We start from the raw sequence: 13,043 nt of genomic DNA on the forward strand, positions 1-13,043 counted from the left end.
CAGAATAAATTATAAATTTATTATCTAAAATATTTTTTACTAGCCTTAAACAGATATTAATAACAGTTAGTTTATTTTTTTATATAAAAATTTTACTAATAATATTATAGATAAGGCATCCTAAGTTAACTAACATACAAGTAATTATAGTTAGATTAAAGATTATTTTTATTATAAAAAATAGTAAGATTATATATTTCTATTTAAAATAGTTCTATTCTTCTCTTATTTTAACAGGTATTTTCTGCCTATATATATAACTTTATATTAAGCTTATTCTTTTCCCGAGTCTAAACTTCTATCTAAAAAAATAACTTATTTTTTTTATTCTTAGTAAGTAATAACTACAACTACTATTCTTATTAGTTATATAGCAAACTTAAAGAAATAATTTTAGATAAAATATTTATTTTATCTATAGTAGAGACAGTTATTAGCTTCCTGTTTTCTCTATAGCTTAATAAGTAATATTTATTACACTTCTCTTTAAGTACTGTTAATCTTCATATATAGAAAATATTGTTCTTATTAGACTGCTATAACTTAAGTAGGTACTTAATCTATTAATTCTAGATTAGATTTTTATTAGATTAAGATAATTCGGGTTTTATATTTTTTAGTTAGGAAGAATATCCTGGCCAGATTATAGTTTACTTAATATAATTAATTATAATAATCTTTATACATAAGCTCTTAGAAGATTCCGACTAGCCTTTTAATAAATTCCTAGTTAATAATAATATCTAGTATAACTTTTTTTTATTTATCTGACCAGCTATAGCCTCCTGCTTATAATAAAGCCTTATTAAAATTATTTAAGAATTCTTCTAATTCTATTTTCCCTTACTTTATTATATTTACTTAATTTAAGGCTTTTTATTATATGTCAGGGTCCCTAAATACTTTATCTATTATTATAATTATTTTATTTAATATAATTACTTTAGAATTCTAGGCTTTTACCCAGGGGAGTATCTATTATATAATTTATCCGCGTAATCTGCTATAAATATAGAAGACCTGTTCTAGTCCCGATAAATAGTAATCACTATTAATAACCAGTTTTATATATATATTTAATTTAAATAATTTATAATTATATTTATCTTCTTTATTAAATAATTCCACATCAGGATATCTGGCGCGAGATCTATGGTACAGCTTATACAATCATAGTAATAGGCTTTTAGTTTTTTTATTATTTAAGACAGGGGTCATATTACTATTTTATAGCTTATTTAATTATTTTTTAAAATTTAACTTTTGTCTCGCTATCTCTGTATAAAAGTTTATTAACTCTTATAATAGGAGTTAAGTATTATTATTTATTAATATAAATATTATAGTTAGTCATAGTTTTTCCGGTTCTATTTATTCTATTATTATTTCCTAGTGTTTTCTTTTAATTCCTTTTTATTTTATTTATACACCTAGTCAAGCTCTGTCTAGGACTTTTATTATAGTAAGCTATTCCTAATATTATAGGACAAGAAAAAGCTTCTGTTCTAAACATACTTTAAATAAAAAGAAATAGCTGGAGAGCTATTCCTTACGTCTGTATAAATCTTTTTATTATGTAGTACACTAGTGCTAGTGGCCGTGAGGCCTTAGGCACTAAGAGGTGCCTTAGGCAGAGCTTTTATATCTGGGGGCAGTCCCATAACAATATATAATACCACAGCTAAACCTCTCTAACCTAAAACAGTATGGTTACCAAGCTTATATAAGGATTTTAAATATCCCTAGGCTTAGTAAGCTTAAACTAAGAATTCTGATTAGTTATCTGATAGGGTATGTTGCCCTAAATATATGGAGAATATAGATACCTAGTTAAAATAAGGTTATTTTAGTATGTAATTGTATCTTTGATAAAACAAAGGTTTATAAAAATAAATAAAATATTTAAATATTTGAATTAGACCTAATTAGGTTAGAAAACCCCGAACCGCTTAGTCTTGAAGAAATTAATGATTTAATCTTTTTAATTTTAATTAATTTACCTGAAACCACTGAATTAGGGTTCACTAAGAATAAAATTATTGATGATATTTATTCTAAACCCGAATAAGATAAATCAGAATTATCTAGTAAATATAATCCTATTTACTATAAATCCGAACATGAAAATCAAATTATTAAATTAAATAATTAAAATAATTTAATTTAATCGAATACTTAAAATAATAAGATTTTAGAAGACTAACCTCTTATCCTGTATTCTTAATCACCCGAAGTCATTATTAATAATTTATTATTTAATTTTGATAATTATGACAATTTTTATGAACTATTATCTTTAAAAAAGAATAAGTTAGAGCCACCTGACCTAGGACCTTTAAAAATACCTTAAAATTTTATATTAGCTTAAATTAATAATAATAAATTACATTAAAATAATTTGCCTATTAAGCTAACTAATTAGAATAAAATGATAAATTCGCTTTTTCGTGATAAATGGCTAAATATATTTAAAATTAAATATAATTAATTAACTAAAATAAACACTTAGAAAGCCATTCCTAAAATAGATAATCTAATTTAAAGGATCCTACTATTGAAATAGGTATAGAAATATAAATTTACTAATTAAGGTTAATTATTAAAATTTAAAGCAAGAATATACATTCGTGGAGACCTTTAACTAATTAATAATCTTGACTCTAGGGCTATTATCCTAGCTACGCGAATATTTAAGATTATTATAGCCCTAATTACTGTTTTTGACCTTAAAACAGCTTAATAGGATATAATAAATATATTTTTAAATAATAAATTAAATAAATTAATTCATGTTTCACTACCTCCCGGATTTGGTTAACAAAATAAGGTTTTGTCAGATGGGGTAGGTAGGTCACGTGGGTTGAATAGAAATTTCAAATGGCTAGATAGAATAAAGGAAATCGATCAGTCATATGAAGTAAACAGTTCACCTGGACCACCTAGATCTGAAATAGATAGACCAGAGGTCCTACCATTCGCTATACATATAGATGGGTGAAATTGATTAAATAAATAAATAAAATTTAATTAAATAAATTAAGTGGGTAAATCAACTTGATGAAAAGAATAAATTAATATAGATTATTAATTATATATTTATAAATAATTAAATTAGGGCTAATTTAATCTGGCCCTAAGTAAATATTATAAATATAAAATTATTAGATTCTTTTAGGCCTTTACTTATAAATTATATTATTAATCTAGGCCTTTAAGATTAACCTTATAGATTATTATTAGATTAATATTTAATTATTTAAATAATTAAATGATTAAGATTTTATAATTAAAATAATTAGAATAATTAAGATTCAACATATAAATTATAATAAAATTATTTAAATAATATCAGAATAACTAGGGTAGTAATATTTACTTTATAACTTATAAAATAAATAGGCGAGATATTCTGGATCCTTTATATTAATTATCTGAATAAAGCTATTAATTATAATAGTTAAAATAAACTTTTAATTTTCTAGATAAGAAATTTATTAAATTATGTTTTCTGGCTTTTATAGAATTCTAGTAACCGGTGGTTTCCTAAATAGAAAGATAAGCTAGTTTAAAATAAAAAATTCTTTAAAAATTTTTCTTTTTTATTTTCTGCTTATGTTAAGCTTAGTTTCATCTTACTTTTCCTATATAATTTGGTAGTAGAAGTGAGAGTTTAATAAAGTAAGAGTAAAGTTATAGTAAATTTTAAATAATTTTAGTTATAGGGTGAAATCAGGTGATTCTAATAAATTAAGTAATATTAGATAACCCTAATTGACACATCCCTTTAGTTTAAATTAATAAAGGTATTAATTAAAACTGTAAACATTAAATAATTAATTATTATTTAATCAGATGTTAAATATTAACTATATTCAGTTATTTAGTAAATTTTGCATGTTCCTGCTTAGTCAGATATTTAATAAGGCTGTTTGTAATTATTTGATTAATAGGGACCTATTTTAATTTAATAGATTTCTTCTTAATTTTTTGCCTGAGCCAGTAATTACTAATATCTACATATTTTAATTTTATTTTATAAATTAAATTAGGCTTAGTAAGTAGGTTAATTATTTAATAATTATTATAATAAATATATAGTTTTTCTTCAGGGTTGAACCCTATAATAGTAAATAAATATTTTTATTATAGAAAATGCTTACTAGCCGTAATTAGGGCTAATAATTCTACTTTAATAGTAGATAGGGTAATTGTTTTTTGTTTTCTAGCTAATTAATTAATAGGTCTGCTAAATAGGTAGTATATAAAGCTTTTAGATAACTTTTTTTATAATAAATCTACATAAGCTGTATTACTAGCTATTTTAAAAATTGGCAGTGATTTTAATTGACTTATTAAATTAAGATTATATTGAATTAAATTAAATCAGGTTTTATAAATAAATAAAATCAGGTGATTTACTATATTTATATGGTTTGAATAAGGTTTAGCTATATATTTTGCGAGAATTTTGTAATTTTTTATAATATCTAGCCTAGAGATAACCGTAGGGTAAAGAATTAAACTAATTTTTTTTTAATAATCTAAGTAATAGGGTTTAGTAAGCAGTTGCCTTATAGATTTACTTAAATTACTAGATAATAGGGGCATTTTAGATAAATTCTGATTAGCTAATTTAAAGTAGTAAGTAACTTTTTTAATATAATCCGCTTAATTAAGCTAAATTGTTTGCTTCTGCTGGTTTCGAATGACCTTTATATTTAGGAATTAGTGAATTTTACCTAAATCTTTTAGATTATATATTAAAAATAATTAATTTTTTAATTTGTTAATTCTCAATTAATGATTTTAATTATATAATAAAATAATATTATCTATATAAATTATTAAAATTATATAATTATTTATAAATAGACAGGGATCTTCAGGCACTGATTTTAGGCCTAATTTTTGTAAAGTATTCCTTATTTTTTATTACTATAATAATAGGGATTGGTGTAGTCTGTATAAAGCTCTTTTTAGCTTAAAAACCTTATTTTATTGGCCGAATCCAGGAGGCGGTAAAACATAAATTAATTTATTTAATTTATTATTTAGGAATATATTTACTACATCCTATTAAGCTGTTTTAAGATCAAAAGCAATAATTAGGGCTATAATAGTCCTAAATATTTGTGTGGCTAGGGTAATAGCCCTAGAATCAAGATTATTAATTAGTTAAAGATCTCTATAAACGTATATTCTTACTTTAAATTTTGATAATTAACCTTAATTAGTAAATTTGTATTTTTATATCTATTTTAATAATAGGATCTTTTAAATTAAATTATCTATTTTAGGAATGGCTTCCCAGATGTTTATTTTAGTTAATTAATTATATTTAATTTTGTATATATTTAGCTATTTATTATGAAAGGGCGAATTTATAATTTTATTTTAATTAATTAGCTTAATAGGTAAATTATTTCGATATAATTTATTATTACTAATTTAAGCTAATGCAAAATTTTGAGGTATTTTTAAAGGTCCTGGGTTAGGTGATTCTAATCTATTTTTTTTTAGGGATAATGGTTTATAAAAATTATTATAATTATTAAAATTAAATAATAAATTATCAATAATAACTTCAGGTGATTAAGAATGCGGGATAAAAGATTAATCTTTTAAAATCTTATTACTTTATGTATTTAATTAAATTAGATTATTTTAATTGTTTAATTTAATAATTTGATTTTTATGTTTAGTTTAATCTTTATAATGAATAGGATTATATTTACTAAATAGTTCTGATTTATTTTATTTAGGTTTAAAATAAATATTATTAATTATTTTATTCTCGGTAAACCCTAATTCAGTGGTTTTAGGTAAATCAATTAAAATTAAAAAAATTAAATCATTAATTTTTTTAAGACTGAGCAGTTCGGGGTTTTCTAACCTAATTAGATCTAATTTAAATATTTAAATATTTTGTTCATCTTTATAGACCTTTATTTTATTAAAGATATAATTACAGGCTGAAATAACCTTATTTTAACTAGGTATCTATATTCTCTATATATTTAGGGCAATATATCTTATCAGGTAGCTAATCAGAGCTCTTAGTTTTAGCTTATTAAGCTTAGGGATATTTAAAATCCTTGTATAGGCTTAGCAACTATATTATTTTAGGTTAAAGAGGTTTAGCAGTGATATTATATATAATAAAGGCTAATTAAGATATTTAATTAAAGTTTTATATGAGGTACTCTACTTTAGTAAATAAGTAGGGATATAATTTAATATATATATTACTATATTTAATGATTCTGGCCATAAATATGGTAGTAATCCTGAATTAATAAATAAAATCTGTATTTTTTGTGTGATTAAAGTACCTAAATATTCTGTAAATAGGTTTTGCTCAGATTATCTAATTAGACTAGTATTACAGATTACTTCTTTAGATCTTATGTAATTATAGAAATAAGCTAGATTTTTATTTTAATCTGAATAAAATTATTTAATAGTTATATAATATTAATATTTAATAAATTAAATTATTTTAATGATTAAATTACTCATATGATTTTTTAATAAAATTATCTTAGCTATATAAAACTTTAAATAAGAGTAATATATATAATTAATATATTATTTTTAGTAGATTCCCTAATTTAAATAAATAAGGTCTTAATAAATAGTTTCGAATAGTTTAGTCCCTAATTGAATCGGAATTGGAGAAATTTGATGTTTTAATATTAATAATTAATAAATTAGGCAATAATCTTTAGTTTTAGTTAATTTATTATTAATTTTTACTCTATTAACTGCTAAATTAAAATATTTTAGGGCTTTAGAGCTTAGGTGCTTTAATCTTGAATACCATAGTTTAACTATTTTATAAGAGATAACTGGTTTATTTAAATTTCTTACTAAATAGGCCTCTAATTCATTTACTTTAATCTTCGGTAGTAAATTCGGTAATAAATTTAAATAGTGAATATAATTATTTTTAGGAGTTAATTTAGGTGATTATTAAATATAATTATTAGTACTTTATTTAATTAAATAAATTCCTGTAATTTCGAGGATTTTATAAATTAGATAGTAATTAGGGCTTTCTAGGCACATAGCCCTAGAATTAAGATAAATATTTAATTATTTTATTTTTAAAACAAATAAAATATTAATATAAAATTATGGAACATAGGCGTAATAATATAATTTAAATATTATTTTATTTTTATAAGGGTTTAAAGATTTTAAATTTACTATTCTAAAACTTTTAATTAATATCTGTGTATTCCCTATAGAGATTAATATAAGTAATTTATAATAATCACTGAATAGAGATTAATTATTATAGATATAGGTATCTGCCGCAGTATCAAATATCTAATTAGGACTAGTATGTTTTTTAATTAGTCTTATTAAATTTAAAGCTATTGTAATTAAATTAATTAAAAATTTATTATTTTAATTTATTACTTAATTTATTAATTTTAAGTAATTTTTCGTAGCTTTAAGTACTACGCGAAATTTAGGGTTCCTAGAGGCTTTATTAAATTATTAAATAGTTTTAGGATCACATGACTAATTTTCTGGTTTCTTTAATAAATTATTAATATAGAAATATTAATTAAATTTATATTTATTTTTATTAGAGTCTGATTAACAAGGGTAGTTTTATTTCTTTTTAAGAGTTCTAGGATTAAATTTAAGACTTAAAGTATTTTTTAAGATATTTCCTTTAAAGGTTACCTGAGCAATTCGGCTGGGTTAGTTTAAGTATTTAAATATTAGGAATATTTTCCTATAATCTTTAAATTATTTAGTTATATTAAAGAATAATAATATTTTATTATATAATTTAATTTTATTATTTAATTTTTTGCTCTAATAATTTATAAATGTTAAATAAGACCTATAAATAGCTTTAATAAAGTTATATTAAACTCGGTATAGATTATTTACTTTACTTATTTTAAGTGATTTTACTTTAGTATAGACGTTTTCCTATAGTATAATGTATGAATTAATTAAATATTTATTTTGCAGATTTTTAAGCATATAATATTACTTAATAATATCGCGTTTTTTTAATTTATTAGTAGGAGCTAGTTTTATTTAAAAGATCTATAACACGTGATATAGGATTTCTTTGTTAGATACTAAAACCTTATTAGCTAATGATATTAAGTTTTTAATTAAGAGTAGAATTAGGGCTAAGCTCTTATCTATATAACAGTATTCTCGAAGTATTAATTTATAATCGCGTAAAAGGTCTTAATAAAGTGCTTAATTATTTTAAGTTAAATTAATAATTAATCTAACATTTTTATTAAGGTTACATAATTCCGGGTAACTAGGCTGTACAGGTTAATTAAGCATAGTTATATAACTAGGATTAATAAATTCCTAAACATGTTTACTTTTAGTAATTATTTTAATTATATTAAACCAGTGTATTTAGTCATGTGACTGGTTTAATTAAAAATTAAGCTTTATATCCATGTTAGTAAGCTTAAATAATTAATAAAATAATTTAAATTATTTAACCTTTATTTTATCTTATTTTCACCTCACTTTCACCATATAAATTAATAATAAAAGTGAAAGTTCAATAAAGTAAAAGTAAATTAAATAAGTAGGGGTTAATTAAATTAGATAGGTAAATAATTCACTATAATAATAAATAGACAAGTAATTAATTAATTCGCATGTATTTAAATTTAATTAATAAATTAATAAAATAATTTAAATTAATCAAACACTTCAGACGGGTGAAATAAAACACTTAAAGTAAATATATAGGTTGAATAAATTAAATTAACATAAATAGTAAATAGTTCACTATAATAATAAGTAATCAAATGATTAATTCACGTGTGGGTTAAATTTAATTAAATAAATAAATAATTAATTCAGGTGTAGGTGTGAATTCGATTAAATGTATATAAATTTAATTAAATAGATAAATAATTAATTCATGTGTATGCATAAATAGTAGGAATAAAGGGCTAGACCGGGCTTATAATTATTAGATAGGGTAGATAGATCACGTGGGTTGAATAGAAATTTTAAATAGCTAGATAGAATAAAGAAAATCGATTAGTTATATGAAGTAAATAGTTCACCTGGACTACCTAGATCTGAAATAGATAGACTAGAGGTCCTACTATTCGCTATACATATAGATAGATGAAATTGATTAAATAAATAAATAAAATTTAATTAAATAAATTAAATGGGTAAATTAACTTGATAAAAAGAATAAATCAATACAGGCTATTAATTGTATATTTATAAATAATTAAATCAGGGCTAATTTAATCTAGCCCTAAGTAAATATTATAAATATAAAATTATCAGATCCTTCTAGGCCTTTACTTGTGAGTCATATTATTAATCTAGGTTTTTAAAATTAACTTTATAGATTATTATTAGATTAATATTTAATTATTTAAATAATTAAATAATCAAGATTTTATGATTAAAATAATTAAAATAATTAAGATTTAATACATAAATCATAATAAAATTATTTAAATAATATCAGAATAACTAGGGTAATAATATTTACTTTATAGCTTATAAAATAAATAGGCGAGATATTCTGGACCTTTTATATTAATTATCTAAACAAAGCCATTAATTATAATAGTTAAAATAAACTTTTAATTTCCTAGATAAGAAATTTATTAAATTATATTTTCTGGCTTTTATAGGATTCTAGCAACCGGTGGTTTCCTAAATAGGAAGGTAAGCTAGTCTAAAATAGAAAATTCTTCAGAAATTTTTCTTTTTTATTTTCTGCTTATATTAAGCTCAGTTTCACCTCACTTTTCCCATATAATTTAGTGGTGGAAGTAAGAGTTCAATAAAGTGAGAGTAAAGTCGTAGTAAATTTTGAATAATTTCAGTTGTGGGGCGAAATCAGGTGATTCTGATGCATCAGGTGATGTCAGATGACCCCAATTGACAGGTTTTTAAGCTAAAAAGAGCTTTATATGGACTATGCTGATCTCTATTACTATAATAATAAAAAATAAGGAATACTTTGTAAAAATTAGGCCTAAAATTAGTGCCTGAAGATCCCTGTCTATTTATAAGTAATTATATAATTTTAATAATCTATGTAGATAATATTATTCTATTATATAATTAAAATTATTAATCGAAAATTAACAAATTGAAAGATTAATTATTTTTAATATATAATCTAAAGGATTTAGGTAAAATTCACTAATTTCTAAATATAAAGGTTATTCAAAACCGGTAGAATTGAATAATTTAGCTTAATTAAGCAGATTATATTAAAAAAGTTACTTACTGCTTTAAATTAGCTAATCAGAATTTACCTAAAATACCCCTACTATCTGGTAATTTAAGCGAATCTATAAAGCAGCCGCTTACTAAACCCTATTATGTGGATTATTAAAAGAAAATTAGTTTAATTCTTTATCCTATAGTTATCTTTAAGCTAGATATTATAAAAAATTACGAAATCCTCATAAAACATATAGTTAAATCTTATTTAAACTATATAAATACAGTAAATCATCTGATTTTATTTATCTATAGAACCCGATTTAATTTAATTTAATATAGTCTTAATTTAATAGATTAATTAAAATCACTACTAATTTTTAAAATAACTAGTAATGCAGCTTATGTAGATTTATTATAAAGAAAGTTATTTAAAGATTTTATATACTGCTTATTTAGCAGACCTATTAATTAATCAGCTAAAAAATAAAAAACAATTACCCTATTTACTACTAAAGTAGAATTATTAGCCCTAATTACGGCTAGTAAGCATTTTCTATAATAAAAACGCTTATTCACTACTATAGAGTTTAACCTTGAAAAGAAATTATATATTTATTATAATAATTATTAAATAATTAACCTGTTTACTAAGCCTAATTTAATTTATAAAATTAAATTAAAATATATAAATATTAGTAATCACTAGGTTAGGCAAGAAATTAAGAAGAAATCCATTAAATTAAAATAGGTCCCTATTAATTAAATAATTATAAATAGCCTTACTAAACGCCTGACTAAGCAGGAATATGTGAAATTTACTAAATAACTAAATATAGTTAATATTTAATATCTTATTAAATAATAATTAATTATTTAATATTTACAGTTTTAATTAATACCTTTATTAATTTAAACTAAAGAGGTATGTTAAATAAGATTACCTAATATTATCTGATCTAGTCTTTTAACTAAAATTATTTAAAATTCACTATAACTTTACTCTTACTTTATTAAACTTTTATTTCCACCACCAAATTGTATGGGAAAAGTGAGATGAAACTAAGCTTAATATAAACAGAAAATAAAAAAGAAAAATTTCTAAAGAATTTCTTATTTTAGATTAGCTTATCTTTTTATTTAGGAAACCACCAGTCACTAAAATCCTATAAAAGTTAAAAAATATAATTTAATAAATTTCTTATCTAAGAAATCAAAAGTTTATTTTAACTACTATAATTAATAGTTTTATTTAGATAATTAATATAAAAAGTCTAGAATATCTTGCTTATTTATTTTATAAGTCATAAAATAAATATTACTACCCTGGTTATTCTGATATTATTTAAATAATTTTATTATAATTTATGTGTTAAATCTTGATTATTCTAATTATTCTGATTATAAAATCTTAATTATTTAATTATTTAAATAATTAAATATTAATTTAATAATAATTTATAAGATTAATCTTAAAAGCTTAGATTAATAATATGACTTACAGGTAAAGGCCTAAAAAGATTTAATAATTTTATATTTATAATATTTACTTAAGGCCAGATTGAATTAGCCCTTATTTAATTATTTATAAACATACAGTTAATAACCTGTATTAATTTATTCTTTTTATTAAGTTAATTTACCCACTTAATTCATTTAATTAAGTTTTGTTTATTTATTTAATTAATTTCACCCATCTACATGTATAACGAATGGTAGGACCTCTGGTCTATCTATTTCAGATCTAGGTGGTCCAGGTGAACTGTTTACTTCATATGACTGATCGATTTCCTTTATTCTATCTAGCCATTTGAAATTTCTATTCAACCCACGTGACCTACCTACCCCATCTGACAATCAGAAATATTTAAATTAATTATAAAAAGCATAGGATCACACGGCATATTAAAATTAGAGTAAGCGAGCGATAAGATATAGAGATTAATATAATTTATAAATATTAAATCTATATTAATTAAGAGATTTCTGTTTAAGTTATTGTTTGAATTATTAAAGAAGTTATTTATAAATTATTAGTTTAAATTAAATAAAATAAAATTAACAGAAAAATTATCTTTTTCTTTATTTTAATTTTTATATTCTTTTTTATCGTGATCTTTATTTAATATATTTTTAGGATTAAAAAAGTAATTAAATAAAAGATAATTATTAAAAAAGTTATAATAATTATACTAAATTATAGTATAGTCCTTATTATCCCCCCCAGACTGCTAATTTAATTAATTATTATTTATAAAAAATAAGAAGTTACCTCTACCGCAGCTACAGCCTTTATAACTATATTTATAATTTTTTTAATTTTAAAGACCTATTTTATTCTTATTAATATTTTTTTATTATCTTTTAATATATTAGTAGTAATTACTTAATTAACAAATATATAGACTTACTTTCGCGATATCTTAAAGTTAAAAAAATTAATATAAATTACTATTATGTTAATTTCTGAGGATTTATATTTTAATTTAATTTAAGCAAGTAAAATATAAAAGGCAGAGACTTTAGCAAATATTTTTAAAAATAGTATATATTCTAGCTATGGTTTAACAGTCTTAATAAACCTGAGTTTTACCAGAATATTATAAAATTTCTAAATAAAAATATTATATTTAGCGGACTCGGTGTATTTCATATTAACTAGTTAAATATAAAAATAATAGTATTTTTAATTTAACTATTAAAAATAAAGTTATTCTAGAGTCTTTTAGACCTTATAAATATTATTTTATTTTTTTATATAACTATTAGGACTAATATCAAGGATAAAAAAAAGAAGAGATACAATTAAGAATAACTTTTAATTACATAAAAATAAT

At 21.0% G+C, this 13,043-nt stretch overlaps 2 protein-coding genes across 2 annotated transcripts; one reads left to right on the plus strand and one right to left on the minus strand.

Annotated features, from left to right (window-relative positions):
• Positions 1–987: 987 nt before the first annotated feature.
• P170DRAFT_356015 (uncharacterized protein) lies at positions 988–1,158 on the minus strand (the record flags this gene model as incomplete). The annotated part of the gene is made up of 1 exon (XM_024844120.1): positions 988–1,158. A coding segment is annotated over one exon (171 nt), but the record flags the coding sequence as incomplete, so codon positions are not given.
• Positions 1,159–8,292: 7,134 nt separating this feature from the next.
• On the plus strand, positions 8,293–10,543 carry P170DRAFT_356033 (uncharacterized protein; the record flags this gene model as incomplete). The annotated part of the gene is made up of 2 exons (XM_024844125.1): positions 8,293–8,400; positions 10,382–10,543. Coding segments are annotated over 2 exons (270 nt in total), but the record flags the coding sequence as incomplete, so codon positions are not given.
• Between the last annotated feature and the right edge of the window lie 2,500 nt (positions 10,544–13,043).

This window comes from Aspergillus steynii (assembly GCF_002849105.1).
Source record: "Aspergillus steynii IBT 23096 chromosome Unknown P170scaffold_3, whole genome shotgun sequence".
Classification (NCBI taxonomy): domain Eukaryota; kingdom Fungi; phylum Ascomycota; class Eurotiomycetes; order Eurotiales; family Aspergillaceae; genus Aspergillus; species Aspergillus steynii.